Source organism: Trichechus manatus, unplaced genomic scaffold, assembly GCF_000243295.1.
Source record: "Trichechus manatus latirostris isolate Lorelei unplaced genomic scaffold, TriManLat1.0 scaffold00118, whole genome shotgun sequence".
Classification (NCBI taxonomy): Eukaryota; Metazoa; Chordata; class Mammalia; order Sirenia; family Trichechidae; genus Trichechus; species Trichechus manatus.
In genome coordinates this window covers 4,531,909-4,552,514 of record NW_004444054.1, presented here as the reverse complement: position 1 = coordinate 4,552,514, position 20,606 = coordinate 4,531,909, and the positions used below count along the sequence as shown (strand labels likewise).

Sequence of the window (20,606 nt, the reverse complement as noted above, 5' to 3'; positions counted from 1 at the left end):
CAACAACAAACTAAACAAAAACAAAGACAACAAAGAGGAACAGCACAGTCTTGACGAAACAGAGGCACAGATTAGATAGTTGGTCATTTTTCTCTTTTATTTTGGGCACCAGCAAGGCACTGTGGTTGTTTGGGCAAAGCTGTGCTATTATACACGACTGCTGGGTTCTGAAGTCACCGGCATATATGCCTTGAGGTCCTACGCTATTGACTCCAGGCTCTTGGCGTTCTGCCTCTTGCCCCATCCCCTGAGGCTGTGCAGCCCCTCCTCCCCTCGGGTCTAAGATCCTCTGCTCATTCACCATCCAGCACATGTTCAGGCTGACTGCGTGCTCGGCATAGGTTAGCCACTGGGACTGATGACAGCAGGGAACAAGAACACGTGGTCCCTGCCTTCATGGAGCTTTCAGTCTAACGGAGGGAAAAGACACTAGATAAGTATAGAAATTATTATTTACTTACAAGTGAGGTAAGCGTTGGCACAGAACACAGGGTAACAGGGATCAGAGATGGCTTCCTTTGGGAAGTATGTTTACAGTGAGATGTAAAGGGTGAGTGGCAGCTAACCAGGCGAAAGGAGCAGGAGGGAAGGGAGAGCATCTGGGGAGAGGGACGAGGGGGTGTGACGGCTGAGAGTGGAGCCTGGCTCTTTTGTGGGGCTCGAGCTGGGTGATTGAGGGGAGAGTGATGTGAGAAAATGGAGTCATCCCTGGTCCCACAAGCCTCTCCAGCTCCTACCTTACCTTTCTCCTCTCTCCTTACCTGCAAGCGCCTTTCTGCACCACGTGATTGTTTCCTGGTCTGGTAAAAGTCATGGGCCAGTTGGCCAGCATTTGCTAAGCCCTCAGTAGGACACAGTGGCAGACCTCAAAAAATGTAACATTGGGTTGGGGTCAGGTGAACTCATGGAAATGACTTAATAGCATATGTCACATTTGTGGTGCTGGAGGGCAAAGGAGCCCCAGAGAGAAGGAACCATCAAAATGGGGGTGGCTTGGCCAGGGAAGGGCTTCCAGGAACAGGTACTTCTAAAGTCATGCTTTGAAGGTAAGGGATGCCAAATGAACGTCAAGAGAGGGGCATGGGGCAGAGACGAGCTGGTGTGTGGGGTTTGCTAACCAAAATGTTGGCGGTTAGAATCCACCAGCTGCTCCTTGGAAACCCTGTGGGGCAGTTCTACTCTGTCCTATAAGGTCACTATAAGTTAGAATCGACTTGATGGCAATGGGTTTTTGGTTTGCCTGGGTACCTGGGGTCGGGTAGCAGGAGGAAATGATGCTCATTTTTCCTCAAGGAGGAGACAGAAAAATTCCCTCAGCAACTGTACCCTACCCCCCTAGTTAACTGCAGTCCTCAGTAAGCTGTAGGATGGATATTAGTTTCCAAATTGAAAATGGGGGGGGGGGGGTTTGCAATATTACTAGGAAGACCCATTACCAAAAAAGGGGATTTCACTTGGTGGTGCTTTATACTTTCACAAAATATTTTCAAAGACATTTGCTCATTTGTTGTGGGGAAGACAAGATTATTTCTATTTTACAAATGAAAAAAACTGGGGTCCAGTATTAGTTAACTGTTTCAGGGAACTTATAAGAAGTATAGGGCCAGAATCTAAGGCTTCTTCACCTTACATATTTATTTTATATATAACATTTTAAAATTTTATGTGAATGTGATTTATACAAAATAACCGGCATATCAAACTGTTATTTCAGGGATAGTATTAGGTTGAGGCTGAAAAAATGTGAGTTGACTTAAGTAACGATATTAAATATTAACATAGAGATAATATACAGATAAGCAAAAGTGTGAAAATGCAATTTTAATAACTGAATTTGGGAAAAACTGATATATAAATGCTTCCGGCCTAAGTTTTCAATTGAAAACTCTTACTATAATTATAATCAGAAATGCTAAAGGATATTTTCAATGAGAAAAAATTCAACACTACAATATGGGAATGACTTTTTAAGTCCTAAAAACATTTGTTAGAAGGTTTAAAGTACTGACATTGGATCCTTGTATATGCTTCTGAATATTGGTAACCTTCTGTTTTATGGATAAACATCTTTAAAAATTGTCATGAAGATAATATAAGAATATTACCAAAGACTTGGGAAACAGAGAAAATGCTTTTTTTTCTTTTTAACACTTTAAATTGTAGTGATAATTTGATAAGTAGTTAAATAACATTTTGATTAAAATTCAGCATTTTACTTCAGCCATTTAATTCAGGAATTCAGCCATTTATTCCTATTGCCAGATAATTTACAGATGCGAATATATCTTTAGCAGCCCTGTTGGTATAGTGATTGCCAAAAGGTCGGCAGTTCGAACCCACCAGCCGCTCCTGGGGAGAAAGATGTGGCAGTCTGCTTCTGTAAAGATTACAGCCTTGGAAACCCTGTGGGGCAGTTCTACGCTATCCTATAGTGTCACTATGAGTTAGAATTGACTCGAAGGCAATGGGTTTTAAAAAAAATCTCTCTCTGTGTAAAATTTCTAAAAGTTCAACTGAAGTCCCTTAACATGGACAAAAATTCCCATTGTGCTAGTCTGTTGTTACCTCTATCACGGAAATTCACACAGGTGACTTTCCATGGCCTTTCATGGGAAAGCCCTTTAAATGGTTCATAAGAATGTAACAGTTGGAACAGCTGAAGGAGGTTAGTTCCATATCTGACTGGGGAGTACAGGGAGAATCCTGGCCCTGGAGCAGACTCCTTCAGCCCTCACCCCCGCAGCAGGCCTCAAGGTGGGTGTGGGGTGGTCCTGCATCCTGGGTAGCACTGTCGGATTTATCTCCCAAGTTCTGATGGGTGGAAATGCCAGAAGCAGCTCCTTCCTTATCCTTCCCATCCCTACCCCTGGCTTTCCCCTGGAGCTCTTCTGGCTTTAAAACCCGAGCCGGGGGCCACCAGTGGAGAACGGGAGCAGAGGGTGCACATGCTCCAGAAAGCTCCTGCCAGGTGAGTGCTGGTCCCGAGAGGACGCCAGTGACCATCTGCTCCAAGCAGCTCCCTGTGACTTTCCAACAAACAGCAACTGGATAACTTACAGGAAGGGCGCGTTCTGAGAGGGTGAGGCTGAAACAAAAGGTCACAGAGATACACAGAGAGAAAAAGGGCCTTGCTGCTCTGGGCTCTGGGTTTGAGGTGGCTGCATACTGAGGCTAGGAGTATGGGCTTTGGGATCAGCTACACGGGAATCTGAATCCAGGCTCTGGCTTTTCCTAGCTGTATGACCCTTCTGAGTCTCAGTGTCTTCATCTCTAAAATGCCGATAATACCTACTTTGTAGGGCTGTTGCGAGGATTAAATAAAGCAATATATGCACACTGAATTGCACATGTAGAACTGTGTAATTGGTGTCTGTTCTGCTGTGTATATTCTCCACAACAAAAAAAGATGAAATAAATTATATATTAAAAAAATGCAGGCATGCAATGGCCTGTCACATGATAGGCTCTTGGTAACTGGGAGTGTAACTATTGCCACCACCACTAGTTACCACTGTTTCAACCAGTGCCTGTACCGTTACCAATACCTTTACCCCGATTACTATTACTACTTCCCCGATTACTATTACCATGCCTGCTACTTGTATTGCTACTGTTCTTGTTAGCCAGAGATTATTTAGCTCTACTTACCACATAAAAGCCCAGTGAGCAGCAGAACATTTGAATTAAAACAGGATTTTAAGACTTCATAGTAGCTTTAAGGGCACGGAGAGACAGTGATGTGCTTGAAGATGCAATGAGTAGAGGCGGACTCATGCCTTAAGTTTGCAGTCCTCTCTAAACTCTCGTACACCACAGATGAAATGACTCCTTACAGAAACTAATCTCAGGGGTTTTATATACCTGGCACAGTATCAGTAGGAAAACAAATAAATTCAAAATAATTAAAAAACTTAGAATACCAGCTGGAGGAGAAACGAATCAAACGTAGGTGATCTGAAACCAGGAGCGTCACTTACACTGGCAGACTGTGCTGAAACAGAGGACAGACTTTTCAGCAGAGGACGAACAGGAGAAGGAAGAGGTCCAGCACAGACTGATAACCGGATGCGTTTGTGACTAAAAGGGGCCATTCTTTGGAATGGGGAACTGAGTGGAATATAAAATTATTAGGCAGCATTACCATTTGGCTTTGGAAAAAGGAAACAAACTTATTGAGCTTTAGCCCTAGATAGAAAATAGGAGAATTAATGGGTTGTACATTGGTAAGGCTCTTGTGGAAAGGAGATTGTTTTGGGACTTTATCAATAGCTTTAGGAAGTCAGAAGGGAAAAGAAGAAGCATTAGAAAATTTGGAAGTTGGATTTGGCAGAGGCAAGGCAGGGAAGGTCAAGGTGGCTGAAGAGTAGGGGGGAAAGCTGAAATGAAGGTTTGGGTCCATTAGTATGTGGCCATTTGGAGTCATCTACCTGCTGGGGCAGACAATGGAGTGTTTTTACTGGACCAGAATCATCTTTAGGTTACAAACAGATATGGGAGGCCCAAGGGCACCTTCTGCTTTTAAAATTCTCAGAGTCCACAAAATGGAGGCAACAAAGATTTACCCTAATAAAAATTCAGGCAGAATGATCAGACAGGAATAGACAAGTCTATATTTTAGATGTCTTTTGATAAGAAAATCTGGAAAAGCAAGTCAAGTATGCAACATGGAAAGCTGCCTACCGAGGAGAAAACAATTGGATTTGTAAGCCTGCTGAAATCTAAAGGTGTTTCCATACATTTGCTAGCAAATTAGATTTTGTGCTTAATTTTTCTCAGTTTAAAAAATAGTTTTATTGGGGCATAATTTGCATACCATAAAATTAATTCATTGTTTTAAGTGTATAATTCATTGATTTTTTTTGGGGGGTGGGAGTAATTATATAGAGTTCTGCAACTCTCACCTCAACCTCAGATATTTTTGAAACTAGAGATTTTGTTTTAAAATATTTTTTTATTTGTAAACATATTTACACAAATATGTAGCCAGGCCAAATGTATAAATATTTTTGGGTATTTAAAATATTTTATGCCAAATTTAAACTAGCATTGCCTAGGAGAAAAGCAAAGAATAAATGCCATTTTATAGCAGTTTGTTTGCAGTTTAACATCAATAATGCTAGACTTCTTCTATTTTATACGCTGTAGATTCATTTTTTCATTGGAAAACAAATATAAACGAAATATAACTAGACAGTATTCTGAACTCTAGACGACTTACTAAAATACTGGTAACTTTTTCTAAATACAACTGGTGAACAGAATTGGTGAAAATTTTTTCTTTAATTTTTTTTCTAGAAGAGAGCAAAAGTTCAGTATCATACACTTTTCAAAGTACATCCAATAATTTTTTTTTTATCGCTGTCAGGAATTTGAAAACCGATTAACTAAACAGTATTTACTAAATGTCTATTGTATACCGATTTCTGGCCAAGTTGTTGCAGGGAGGTATGTGATAATAGTAGAAAAAATTCTTTATTCTCTAGGGTAGTAATGAGACACTCCCCCTTTTTTGCTTTTGAGGATCACCAATGCAAAGTGAAACAATTGCTAATTATAGAAATGCTTACTTCACATATTTTTAAATGAGATAAAAATTGCATTTACCTGATCGTAATATAAAAAATAATCACAAAATTAATAAGTACAATGAAAAGTAAGTGTGCTCTGAACTTCTAGTCATTTCAAGTAGAGAAGTTAAGGGATGGTGGTGACGTGTGGTGTGAATGAAGATATGGTGGGAAAGGGAGAGACAGTCATAAAGAAAAGGATGAAATAAGAAAGAATTCATTACAAGGAAAATGAAGAAGAAAGAGGAAAGCCAACCATAGAAACACACCATACGTATTAAAAGGGAGAAACACCACGTAAGGGAGAGAGAAAGAAAGGTGTGAGGAGTGAACCATCGTTCCACGGTCCTTATTTGGATATAGCTATCAGACATACTGACAGCCATAGTGTGTTTGGGCAACCATAGGCATAACCGAGAACATGACTTAGGGTATCTAGCCTGTCATCGAGATGAAATTAAGCAACAGGCTAGATATGGCTTCTCTGCCAAAGGCTCTCCAGTCCTGCTCCAGTTTCCAATTGCACGAATGATAACTAATGACATGGAATGGAGTTTGCAGTGATCAGAGCCAAGCAGAAGACTTTTGGGGGCAGGAGGTGGACACATGAAGGACAGAATTGAGAAGGAGGGAGGAGCGGAGAGGGTTGGGAAGGCACCGACTCAGTCTTCTCTGCTTCCTCATCATGCTAAAAAAATACATGCATTACTAAGAAAAAGATGCTAATCTGAACGATCTGAATTCGCGTTTTGTTTGTGACTGAATACTTTTAAGGCTCTGTCTAGTCTCTCAGTCGCTAGCATGGAGATTCAGGGGGATGAAACTGAAACCGCATTTATGCTATCTATGTTCACATCTTTTTCACAAACGGATCCCTGAGTTTTGAGCCCAGCTATACCACCACCTTGGCCCTTTCTGGGTTTCAGTTTATTAAACTATAAGCTGAAGGGATTTGACTAGAAGATTTCTGTGGTTTCATCCAACCAAAGAAAATTTTGAAATTGGAAACAAACGAACAAACAAACAAAAAAATCCTGAAAAATATAAACCAGAATAAAAAATATTTTGATTAAAAATGTCCTTAAGGATATGTTATAAATTAAACAATTTTGAAAGTTACCAGATTTAACCTGCAGACTTGAGCTCCTGCCCTCTAATACTGATCCAGCCATCTGCCACTAAAATACGTATTAAAAAATTACACACACACATATCACACACCTCCCTGCAACATTGTAACATTTTAGAAATAGGAACACAGTAAATAGACAATTAGTAAATACTGTTTAGCTAACTGGTTTCCAAATTCCTGATAGTGACAAAAAAAATTACCAGGTTCACATATCTATATATATGAAATAGAATGTAAGCAGCACTAGATTTTTATTGCCTTGCTTTAAATGTTTAAAGATTTACAATTTGCTATCAATCAAATCAATCTTAAAGTAGTCGTTATCAGCAGATTTTCTAAGACTTTGACTTTTCAAAGTCAAAATTATGGCATATCGTTCTGACAATGTAATTGAGCCAAGGAAATAAAGGGATAAATGCTGTTATTAAAAAACCTCAAGAGTAATGTCCCTTCATCTTTTCATTATCACAGAAATCACCTCTGTGATTTCTGATTTTAGCATTACAGCTCACAAATAAAGCGGAGAGAGGCTGTGGGTGGTGGGGCTGGATGGGTGTCAGAGGTTACACTGTCGTCTGTAAGTGGAACCAACCTTTTCAGCTGACAAAGACAACAACCAAATCTTTAGATGGTTTATTTGATCTGCGTGAAAGACTGGCAGTGGGATTTCTGGCACTTGAATCAGCGGAGACAGTATTTTTGGCTAGAGAGACTTCTGAGTTCTCTCAGGGAGCCTTCTAGAAGGCCATCTGGACCAAACAGTATTTCTTTTGTAAAGCCTTGCATTTGGAAACGCAAATGAAAGGTGTGTGAGCCGCAATCAGATACCTGTGAAAATAATTTGCTTTCAGTATTTGGGGCGGTGGTGGAAATTTATTACTTTTTGTAATTTCCTAGTTGAAAAGACTTACAGAAGGAAAAAAAAATCCCACTCTCGTTTTTTATCCTTCGTTATTAAGATATAGGTTCCTAATTTATATTCCAGCAGAGAATTTATTAATGCAAACTTATTAATTTGCATTATTATTCTTGAGTGAATAATAATAATTATTATTATTGAGTGAAAGTAGAATGTTCCAGTTATGTGTGATGTTTACCTTGTTATCTTAGGTAGTGACCTTGTTTTTGACCTTTGTAATTGGCGATTGAACCTAGATTTTTATTAAGATGAACGCTTCCCTTTCCATGAGACTTATCCAGCTTGCAAAGCCATAATGAATGAAAAATAGTAAAGAAGTTAACCAAATTCCCCTAAAGCTGAATAAAGCATTACAGCAATCAGATTGGCGGGTGGGGGGAGGGAGTCCTTAGAAAAACGAAAAATGAAGCAAAGCCATGTTTGTAGCTGGATATTGCAAAAATAAGACGATTCTAGCAAAGTACCTTAAAAAAAACTATCAACATTTTACTATTCTTTTAGTTTTCTGTTAAAGTCTCCATTTGGAAAGACATAGTAGATTCTTATATTAAGATTTCTGGTGATTAGTGATCACTTAAAAAAGCAATGGACTCTTTCCTTTATATGTCATTTTTGCCTAAGGAGCGATAAATAACATAATAAAAAAATAGCACTAAGTTTATACATAATATAAACATGAAAAATACACACTATCATACATGCGTGAGTGTATATATAGTGTAAATATGTATGTATTTATTCATAAACAAATTATGGCTTCTATTGATATCAGTTAATATTAACTGTTTTATTATATGTTTTATGTCAATTATTCAATTATTATACTACATAAAAAAATTCTTTGTTAATTAAAAATAACTGTTAAAAAACCACATTTCTTTAATAAGCAATACTAAATTCAATTCTGAATGCAGACTTTTCAAATATTATTGGAATGACCATGATTATTAAAAAGGTGGCAAAAAAATGGAATTAACTTTTAAGGTGATGCTTTATAAATTTAAAACAGATCACATGGAAGTGATTTATCCTGGCTAAAGTATTTTTACCAAATAATTTGAGGCTAATAAAATTAAGGACATGCAGGCTGTATCTCACACTACATTTTTCTTAAAGGATACAAAAAAGAATCAGGTTGATTAGTATTGTGGATGGGTAGCTCATAGCTGATATCAGCTAATTTAGAAATATTTTAGTTTATGGGAATTAAAATAGGAGCATAGGTTATGTAGAATATTTAATGTTTTTTCCAACAGATTTTGATAAAAGATGACCTACAGTCCCTAATACCAGTCTACAGACTTAATTCTTACTAGCGAGGACTGTTGTGCCAAGCAACATTTTTTAGTTCAAAAATATCTTCCAGTTTCTTGAAACAAAGCAGCCACAAGTATCAACACCTGTCAAACAGTGATTGATTACATGAGCTGATTATTACTTTTTAATGTGAAATATTTTTCACTCGACATTAAACAAGACAGCAAACTTTATTTCCTTAGAATTTCTAATTAAAACAAATAAACAAAAATTCATTATACTAAAGACTGAACCCTAGTAATTTATCTGCTCAGGATCTAAGTAGTCCCATGATTTTTGTTATTCAGAGGGGACAGGAAGAAAAGGTAGAAAGTTTATTTCTATTACTATTATTATTAATATAAGAATTATTATTATTTCTTTAGAGAACACAAATGACCCAGCATCAACTGTGTGAACTTCAGCTATATTTCTGGCCTTACGGCAGGATATAATTTAAGATGGAAGCAGGAAGAAGTAGAGAAAAGCAAAGATAGACAATTTTGCCTTCTTGGATTATTTCTACTTAAAAGTATTATTTGGATGAAATTTTCATCAGAAGAGGGAAGAAAGATTTTTAGAAATTTATGAGTGTCTCACTAAGACATGAACCATCAGTTTTCCGTCTTTGAGAGTCACCTGTGCTTTGGACAAAGTATCAAGAGTGTTCATGTTTTCATTCACATTTGAAATAAAACAGATTAGATGTTTGTTGGAAGCAATACTTTATACAACCAAGCCACCTATTTACACTTAATCTCTACAAACAGAACCCACATTATTTAAACTCCAAGATCCCCTCAAGACCCTGAGTCACCTACCTGCAGACCCAATTTTTGTGACCAGCCAATTTACAGGCAAAGTGAAAGACACATGCTAACTGGATAGAATAACCGTATGTCCCCACTGGAAGCCCCATTACTTGAATCATTTAAACCTTGCTGGACAAAGCACCAAGAGAATTTGCTGTAGGAAACAAACCTGCACTAATGGGTCAGGGAAGAAATGACCTAATAGTTAGTCACCCCTCTGCTTTAATTTCTGTGGCTGCCACACTGTTGTGAAAGCTTATGGCTCAACAAGGGGGTGTTTCTTATTAAAAAACAGTTCATAATTTAACATTTAAGTTGCCACCATCAAAAGGCATTGGATACTTTGGGACAATTTTCCCTGGGAACAACACTTTCTAAATACAATGGAAAGATATTGTTTACAAGATTCAAGAACTTAAAAGCCAGTAAAATAGTGTTTCTCATTTGAATTATGTCTGCTGGGCTACTGAAATCTAGGGTAACCTCTACCGCCCACCCCCCCACCCCAGAGGCGTACAACGACAGGTGGCCTCTTTGATGTTGTCCAATGTGAAACCCATTTTAGACTCCTCTTGGAGGCAGTGCCGGTCCAGATTGGAAGTCTGCTAGGTCTGCCATTTTCATGGTTCATCTCCTGCCTCAGTTTATTCTTTCAGCAGGAAGTACTATCATATGCACACCCTCCGCTGGTCTTAAGGCCCCCACCAGAGGCGCAGGAGCATTCGGTGTGTACGGGCAGGCACCGAGAGGGGAGTGGATGGACCTATTTGCAAATATGAACGAAGCATACATAGCTCTACTCTTTAGGCAAACATTAATGTTTACTCATGTAGGATGTAGATTTTTTGGTTAAGATAGAGAAATGGATCTAAAACGTTGACATAAAATATTTTTCTAGGCAGCACAACCTTTTTGTGATGGCCACTGCTGGTTGGAAATGAAAAGAATTGGTGTAAGTCCAAATCGGAAGTTTCCAATTTCACATATTTTACTTTGGATCCTAAGTGCAAGTTTGTGCAAAGATGAACTCATGTGTGTTCGTGCGTGTGTGTGTGTGTGTGTGCATGTGTGTGCGAGACTAAGCATGTGTGCACATTCGGAGTTGAAGACAGGTATCCACAGAGAGAGGGAGGGAACACCCTTTTAACATTGGCACCCACTTTAGCCAGACCCTGGATTTTCAGGTGTTTTTACTGCTGGTGAAACGTACAAATGACCCTTCTCACATTCATGAGACACTTTTCACAGGTTCACCACTGAAAAACAAGTATTTTGTTTGTTTGCTTTGAACCTCAGACCCTTAATCATTTTTCCATATTCTTTCCTGTCTGTGTAATTTTGCACTGTAGACATCAAAACTTCACCTCTCCTGTAAGTAACAAGGCCAAGTCTGGATAGTTAACTCTAGGATAGGTTTATAAATGCAACTTTTCCCCCTTTCCACTTAAAAAGAGGCAAATGGTATTATTGCAAATAACCTTTAAGATAATTAACTGACGATGCTGAAACGCATAAAATCTTCCTTGAGGCGACACCTAATATAAGTGTTACTGGCACAAAGTGGAGACAGATTGTGCATCACCCCTGCAATATTTACATAGCAGAAACCCACAGCGCAGGAAACGCGAGACTCAATGATGCACTAAATTAGGAACAACCGCACTCCAGTGTTAATTTGCTTTCCATTCCATCCAGATCTCAGGTCCAGAAATGGATACAAATACATGGACAACCTCCCACTCCTGAATGACTAAACCTGAGGAGATTTTTGTACTTTTTTTTTTTCCTCCCCAAAGTTAAAATCACTTGAAATTTATTTCTTCTCTCCACAAGAAACATTTGGTCAAACTGTGTTTATTTCATTACAACTTGCTCTCACTTTGATCTAAAATTATTTTCACAGGAATGCTGCATTGAAGTACGCAGAGCAAAACTAAATAGACGTTTTCTATTTTCTCTAAGGCTGCCAATATAGTTTACGAAAAGAATAAAACGAGGGACTCCAGAGCCAGTTAGTGATATATTTACGACAGTGGGAAGAACAAATCTACTTTAAGCAATTTTCTCACCGATGAATGTTGCCTTCCCCCTCAAAAAAAAAAAAAAGAAACCAACAAAAAATACAATGAGTTTTTTTTTAAACTATGCAAACAACAATTTTTTTTCGTTCTTCCCCACAGCTGAATAGTATTTTCAGCACCTGTTACACCCAAGGCATTAACAAAACATTTACCTTTCCTAATTGCTGATGTTCTCTGAAGGCAGCAATCAGTTCTTCAGCCCACTTAGCTTTTTCAGGAGAAGGAGAAAACTGCTCCTGGACCACGGCAATTTGGTTCGGGTGGATCACCTGCTTACCTACAAGAAGATTAATAACATTGGCAACCTGAAACAACAAACAGATGTTCAAACAAAATGTTTCAACCACGCGAGGCTCCTGAATGCCTCACAGACTGTCGGTTAAATAACTAATTATTTTAGAACCTTTTTTTTTTTTAAAAAAAAAAGAGAACTGCAATCAGGCAGGATTTTCCAGAATACCACATAAGAACAAACACAACAATGGAAGTAATTGTTTCCGATCCTATAGAAATGCCACCTAAGTGCAGATAATCTCCCATTTTTAGTTACAGGTGGATTGACTGAGCAGCTCTTTGAATAACTGCTTTGGCTGAAACGCTAAAGGATAATGTCTGCAAATTAGAGTGATTATTGTGAGTTAAAGTAAAAAAAAAAAAAAAAAAAACGATAATTCTCTCAAATTTTATCAGTCGTCTTTTGCTTATTTTGTAGAGTACCCTACCTTCCATGATGTCTCTTAGCAGTGGCCTGTTCTCATAAAGCTTACAAAGCTTTTTAGCAGTACTAACATCAAATAGTGTCTTTCAATAATATGTTTAATTTTCTTTCTTTTCGTTGAATATAGTGAATCATTTATAACCACTAACAGAAAACTGAATTTCAATGAAAATAGTTTATTCAGTACAGTAAAAGAGAAGGCAAATTTGAACACTGTGGTCTCTAAATTACATCATTTAAAAATTTTACAATAAAATCACAGAAATTTTCTCTATCCAAAAATATATCCAGATTTCCCCTTTTTGCTTATAGAATGAAGAGTATATATTTTCCCTTTAGATGGCTACTTATACACCTCTGTACTAATAGGTTCAAAAAAGCTTGATGATTCTTTTTGAAGTTTAAGGATTTTAAATAAAAACATTATACAAAGATTAAGAGTCACAGGATTCTGTGAAATCATGCAGCCATTAAAAAACAATTTAACATTCAGGGAAATGTGGAATCTAATCAGGGCATTAACAAAATACAACATAATTTAATGTTATAATAATGAGATTATATTTTATTACATGATAAAATTATGGACATATTTGGCCGTTTAAAAACGAATGCACACTTAATGATAATTTACTCTAAGTATATTTGTTGTTACGTCAACTCTCTTTGCCGTTGAAATCGTTAAATTGTTTTAACACTTAGTAAGTACAAATTATATTCTTGTTGTTTTATAGAGTCAAATCCTGCTACTGTCATTATTCTATTGAATAAAAAAAGGAACAATATTTTTGTAAAAAAATATTTTTTAGTATTTCATGAAAAAGTGTTTAAGTGGATAAATATATAAATATAGTATCTTCTTTACAGTGGCATAATTAAAGCATCTTCACATTGCTATTTCATTCTTATCTGACTGTTAACATACTAATAAACCATTAGAAACCCGTGTAAAGAAAGATGCTTTAAATGACTGGAGGAATAATTTCTGGGAACAAATAACACCAGTGAGAGGTTTTTCAATAGGAGGTATTGAGATTATATTTAAATAATCTAACAGTTGTTATAATATTATTAATAAAGGATGTCAGTTTCCTACTAATTATTTAGTCGTGAAATTTATAATTTATGTACATAATTTGTACTGATGTATAAAAAGCCATATTTCATGGGAACTACTTGGAACAGGCACTATAATTTGAAGGGCCAACGTAAACTACTTATAATAATCCTGTGAGATTGCTAATGGCTTTCAAGTACCAATATTTTGGTAGTGAGGTTAATTTTAAGATATGCATTAGGTTTTAGAGATTTATGAACATTCATTTTATATGTGAAGTTCTCTTTTGCTGCGTCTCATGTGTTCCAACAACTGTAGAACAGACTTTACTGCTGTGCTGGAAGGAAGCAAATATTTTATATAGAACAGTTGTCACTGACAAGTTACTGAGAGGGTGCAAAAATTGGAAGACATTAAAATTTATGACCACGAAATCCTTTTTACAGTACCACTTGATATATCGTGCTTTAAATCAATACCTGTCAAGTCTTTTAGGTAACTGTATGATGGTGTCATTTTTGTCTTCTACAAAAGACCGCAAAAAAAGAAGGAAACCTATAGTGCCTCATATTTATAATCTTTCTTCTCAGCACGTAGTACTGGAGAAACTGTAATGATTAAGTCAGCTGGTAAAGCTTTATTCCAAGATTTATTTTGGGTTTCTTCTTATAAAAATCTTCCTAAAGTTAACGGCCCTTTATACAGTCACTGCATTGATTTAGGATCAACCTACATGGATCGTGGCCCAGTGAAACGACCCTGTAGAAAACAAAGTATAACCCACTGTTTGCTGCGTGACTAACTTTTAAGAAACTCTGACTCATTAAAATATATTTAATTCTTAAAAGCACAGAAAATCCTTAGAGCACAGACTTAGCATTCCTTATCAGTGTCATGGATAACGTAATGCTTTCACTGGATTTTAAATCTTCTCATTGCCTGTTTCAGATAGGCTGTATATTCTTCCCTCCCCCCACATCCCTCCTTTTCCTTCCTTCCTTCTTTTCTCCCTTCCTTCCCTCATTCCTCCTTGTGCAAAGCCCAAGTCTGACAATTAAATGTCAAATAATTAGGGCAAACAGATCATGAGTGGTCTAAAATACTCATTATAAAACACTTATTTTTTTAAATGCTACCAATAATTCCATATCTTATCAGATAAATTACCTTTTGTTGGTATGTAGAAATATAATTAGGACAAGAAAGGATCTTCTCTCTAAAAATGTCAACATGGTTATAAAGTGTAACGCCTAGTTTACTGACTAGTTCACCGGAATATATAATGGGCACTGCACCCTCTGTGCCTCCCTGTTCTCCCCGCTTCCATCTTTTTTGTGACTTAATACTCCCTGTTGTTGCAAAACAACGTGCGAGGCCCCTAAGCTCTTTATGCCGAGTTGGGCACAGTCTGCAAATTTAAACCTGATCTGAAATAACTCCTCTTCTGTGACTGAATTAGGGATCAATTTAATTCAGTCCCTTATGTTGGACAAACTCTCAAGCTACCTTATAAATTCTGGAGCAAACATTTACCTCAGAGGAAGCTGAAGAAACCCACGTCATACTGAGTGATTATGACAGAGGCCAGTATCAATTCAGTGTTTTCTGTTTTTTACTGAATTTCCATTTCAGAGCAACATCTGGCTGCTTGGGAGCCAAAGCCACACATTTTAGGCTAACACCATCGGCATCGATTAGAGAGATTTCATGGCGTTTTTCTCCAAATTTTCCATTTGGGCAACATCCTAATCAGTCGTTGCAAGAGTCAGGTGTAGTAGGACACTGGGACAAACAGCACCACAGATGTGGCAGAGTGACTACTTTCTTCCTCAATCACTACTAAATGTAGGTGATTCACTTACGAATAGTCCAGATAATTGAAATAGATTTCTCTATAAGGGAGCATATTTATTTTAACTCTGATGTTAAAAACACAAAAACAAATGCCAGAGCTCTACTCAATTGTAATATAACACTAAAATTGCTTTTTAAGGCTTTCAAGTGTATTTTGGGTTAAATCATTTTAAATTCAAGGTTACTTTATGAAATGTTTCTTTCATAACTCCTAAACTGATACATTTCAAACATATTTATAAAAGGAATAACATGGATGCTTTTCTCTTTTCCTTTCCTTGTCATTTGGGTACATTTCTCTCTTTTTTGTTTAATAATATTTTATTCGTTGAAGGTTTACATAGCAGTTTAGGTTCCCATTCAACAATTTCTACACAAATTGTTCAGTGATATTGGGTACATTCTTTACAATGCATGAACATTCTCCATTATTTCCATTCTAGTTGTTCCATTTCTATTAATCTAGTTTCCCTGCCCCCTTACCTTCTCATCTTTGTTTTAAAGTAATTGTTGCCGTTTGCCATTTGGCATCATATAGGTGATTTTTTAAAGGCGCTCAGTACTTACAGGTGATAGTCATTATTTTTCAAGCCATTTGTTATTTAGCTACAAGGTGACCTAGGGGTTAGTTTCAGTTCAAGGCTTGGAGAGTATCTCAGGGCAACAGTCTCGGGGAGTCTTCCAGTCTTAACCAGTCCAGTAGGTCTGTTTTTTTCTTTTTTTTTTCCTTCCAGCTTTTTAGGAATTTAAGGTTCTGTTCCAAATTTTACCCCCATTCTGTCATGGTTTGGGTACATTTCTGACATTGATATTCTTAGGCTTTAAGCACAAGTACACATAAGAATAAAAGAGCTTATAGTGGTTTTATCCATGATTGTGTGTTTATGTGTGTGTTACTGCACTATATACATGTTTGTGTGTAGAATCCTATTGTGGTTTTTCAAAAAATAGATTTCTGTTGCAAAAACAAAATCTTCAGCTCTCTGCTGGCTCAGGGGTCTCTGAGTGATTGGGCACACCAACCAACAGACTCTATCCACCTGTACACCAGGCCTGGATTGCAAGGGACCCGCTGGTCTTAGTGCCTGCCAATGCCCGTAGGTGTCGCCAGGTGCCCAGACACTCACTGGGAGGTGAGTGGTGGGGATGAGAGAAAGGAGGGGCTTGAAATTGGGGCGGGAGGGGGGAGCTAGTTATGAGTCAGAAACACATCAAAGAAGATCTCACCAAAATTGTTTTCAGAAAGGAATTAATATTCTGCATATTTTAGCAACTTTTTCTTGTACCCTGCAAGCCCCCGCTCACCTTACCCAAATTCTAATGATAATTTGTTCTGAAATACTTCTATAATACCCTCAGCGCTCCTCTCAGATCAGCAAAAACTGCAACAAAAGACTTTCCAGGGCTGCAAAAAAATCTGTAATGAATGTAAAGAGAAAATAAAACAAGTGATTTGTATTTTTGACTTGCAGAGTCAAAGAAAAACATTACAATTTGCTTGTCTGGTTCTTGCCCTGGATGGCATTTTCTTATTTCAAATAGTGGAAAAAAATACATGAAATAGCTACTTATATTAGCAGTACTAATTTCTGGTTAAATATCTATTTTGTTTCTGAAATGCTTGCTAACCTAGACCCCACTTTCTAGGAGATGGTGAAGGACTCATACCGGTGAAGCCCATGGCGGCCCCTTCTCTTGATTGCCTCAGCAGCCCGTCTCCGTCGCGGAAGTCAATGTACACAAGGTCTATGGCTTGTAGGCCAAAGGCCTTAGCCACAACAATGATCTTTTGTCGGGCGTAGAGGATATCCTGGGTGTCTTTATTACTTGTTGCACCTGGAAATGGGATATTGGCAGAAAAAGGAGACTTCAATTTTGGAAACGGAACCCAGGTGTTTCTTATAAAAAACTCAGTTTGTGAAGACATCTATCTCCCTGCGAACTGTTCCCCGCCAAAATAATTATTCAGACAAAAATGAAGAGAGGGATCATTGGAGGCCAACTTAAATCCCATGATGTGTCTTATCTTGCCAGGCATCTGTGAGCATAAGTACTTGGACATGCAAGAAAAGGCCCCACCCCCATTTCAGGAGATAGAACCTGGTTACAAGTGATTGCTTGTATATCATTTCCTTCTTGCCATCCTGGGTGGGCCAGTCCAAGGACAGCACCACGCAATGGCTAGCTTCTCACACTGAGCACAGAATTGTGTATGCTGGCGTTGCAATGCCCTCTCATAGCGGAAGCTCTGAATCAAAGGCATCAGCTTCAGGGTTTGGATGAGAAACTTTGGGAAATGGAGGGGACTCGTTTTCAGAGAGGCAGAAAGTATTGGTAGGCCTCCTGTAGTCCACCGATCCTGGAAATTCTGGTATTAAAATAACTTTTTTTTTTCACTTGCGAGGGTCACCGTTTATATGTGGCCTATGAAACTGCTTGGGGGACGTTTGTGTCTTTGGTTCACTGGGACTGTGGTTCTGGAAATGCTTTATGCGGTTTTGACCTCACAGTTTCTAGTTATACACACACCCAGACCGAAGCATAGTGCTCCAGGGATGGTGAAGATCAGTAAGAACCAGCGTAACATCTGAGTGAATATTTAATAAGAGTTCTGAAATACATTTTAAGAGAAATTTAAGCTCTATTTTAATTAATGTTTACATACTACATTCAAAGTAGAAAACAATGAATTTAAGCCAATGTGAAACGGCCTTAAATTCAGCCCTCAGACTGATATGAAAACAAAATATTTAAGCAGAGGAGAGGTTGTTCACATAATACATTTATCATGAGCAAAGTATATGCTGTCTATTCCTGAACACATCAGGGGCTGCAACAGGCCTTTTGTTATTTTATAAATGAACCAAAGTAACCATGTAGTGTTCTGGTCGGGGGCAGCTAGGAGGAGTCCTGAATTATCAGGAAGTGCGGTGTACTCAGCTGGAGAACCACTGTCCTGGCTGGCAGATATATGCGGTCATGTAAATGGTCATTGATGAGAGACAAAGGAAAAAATATACACACAGGTATACACAGAATGAGAGACAGAGAGAGAGAAAATGCGTCTTTGACACCTATGCTGGCTCGAAAATCTTCGCCTCCAAAAACGACAGCGTCTAGCACCAGACCCACTCGAGGCCCAGTCTTCAGCGCTTCTTCACACACAGCCTGTAAGAGAGCAGAGCAGAAGCAGGTCCCAGAGAAACGCACGCACTGGGGAGAAGCAGCAGCTGCGTTTCAGCAGCACAAGGCTCTGACTCCCAACACAGTTTGGCTAAAAGCAGTCCTAAAACATTAGCCCAAATTTACCCCTTTGGAAAGGTATTTAGTACTGTCCAAGATGAAGTATGTTGTATATATTTACTTTGCTTAATGGATAACATCAGTAGCTGCTAATATAACTAATATAGTTACAAATGTTCAAATCGTAGTGCATCGAATTTCTAGAGAAACTTTGAGGTAACTCATTTTGATTGTACTAGTCGTTATTTATATTTTTTCCCAAAATTTGCTTTTGCTTCAAGGGACTGTCAAATAGCAAACATAAAACCACTGGAGAGAAGGAAGGGCTTTTTCAATCAAATAAATTAACTGGCTTATGTGCATTGGGATCAAGATTTCTTAGCAAATGTTCTCAGGATTAAATACCTACGTAACAAAGAATCTACAACTCCAGAGGGGAAAATAAAAATGCAACAAGTCATCTAAGATGACAGGTAGCTTCACCATTTGTAGAGAAAATAAAGATGAAATAGCCTTTGTCAGGGATATAACTGAATCTGAAAAGGTGGAGATGCGACATGCTAATAGACGTGGGCGGGGAAGAAATGAGAGCTGCGTGAGGACTCTGCTGATGAATTTCGGGAAAGGTTGTAAAGCCTTCTGAGTACATTAGAGAATAATATATGGTGAAACAGCTCTTGAAATCAAATCACTGTGTGAATCTGGTTGCGTTTAAGGGATGTGCTTTTGATTATATTCCGGGAGTGCCAGGGCGGGCTGGAAGAATTTGTGGTTAGTTGTATAAACATACTGATCACGAGGCTCGAAGCTCGCAGCAGCTCCCTGGCCCTTCTGCACAGTCCAGTGGGTCTCAAAGTTTCATCTCGGAGCATTTAGTCACATAGAATCTCTCCAGTACAGTTCAACTGTCTTTTCGCTTTGCTTTTAGCGATTTCTCTCTCCTGCACTCTGGAGATTAAAAAAAAGGTAGCTTAGAACCTCTGAGAAGGTGGTGCTATACTGATGTCCCCAGGTCAGGAGGAAACAAGCGTATTTTGGAAAACAATATAAATAACCACTGATAAAAGGGGAGAAAAACGAGCTAGCTATGAATTTATGAAGGCAGTTTGTTTACTACAGCCATGGAATGGTTAAAAACACATGGCTCAGTGAATCTTCCTCAATATATATTAGAAAATATGTTAGGTTCCAATGTGGCAAATTGAAGTAATATACAACAAATTATTTGTGTAGGTTAACTTACAAATATGAATGTTATTTGATGGACGTTATGGGTAATGTTTCGACAAAGAGGCTGGAAAATTTCCCAGTGAAAAGACAGTTGGTACAAAAGAATAATTCAAAGTTAATTCATGAGGGTGACAAAATAAATTTCCATGTTCTTTCAATCTAGAAATGTAATGATTTAAAGCACATATTTATAAAGTGATTATATTATTAAAATTATTACTAAGAATATATAAATATTTCACTGAAACATTTAGGACTGTGAAGCTCTTCTTTTCTGCTTAACCAATTTCTTTGTTTTCTAAGATGCTCACAACCTGGTTTTTGGTCTAATATAGATAACAAATGATGCTCAAGATTTACTTTGCTTATAAATCTTTCTAGGAAAATATTTTAAGTAGATGTTAAAATTGAAAACGAAGGCTCTCTTTAGGTGATAAATAAAATACTAATTTATCAACCACATTATGATTTTCTTACCTTAAAATTGAGCAAACCCATTGCAGTTTCCACAAAAGGGATTAAATTCATTGGATGTTCAAGTTTTCGGCCTTTTAAGTGGAATGAAAATTTGTCTGAAAACTGAAATCGAAAAGTGTCATAGGTGATTAGTGGGGAGAAAAATGTACAATCTCTGAAATGTAGACAGAGTAGTAGTATTTAAGTCTTTGACCTGAGGAAGTAACATCCCAGCCTTTTT

The 20,606-nt window shown here is 37.7% G+C and overlaps 1 protein-coding gene across 1 annotated transcript in view; it reads right to left on the bottom strand.

Annotated features, from left to right (window-relative positions):
- Positions 1–20,606, bottom strand: part of CLYBL (citramalyl-CoA lyase) — a 315,713-nt gene that overhangs the window by 5,547 nt on the left and 289,560 nt on the right. Inside the window, exons 4-7 of the mRNA XM_023738521.1 lie at positions 20,387–20,488; positions 18,511–18,604; positions 17,105–17,272; positions 11,960–12,084 (exon numbers count right to left, since the gene is read on the bottom strand). Of these exons, the coding sequence (XP_023594289.1) occupies positions 11,960–12,084; positions 17,105–17,272; positions 18,511–18,604; positions 20,387–20,488 (489 nt within the window). The remainder of the gene's footprint in view (positions 1–11,959; positions 12,085–17,104; positions 17,273–18,510; positions 18,605–20,386; positions 20,489–20,606) is intronic.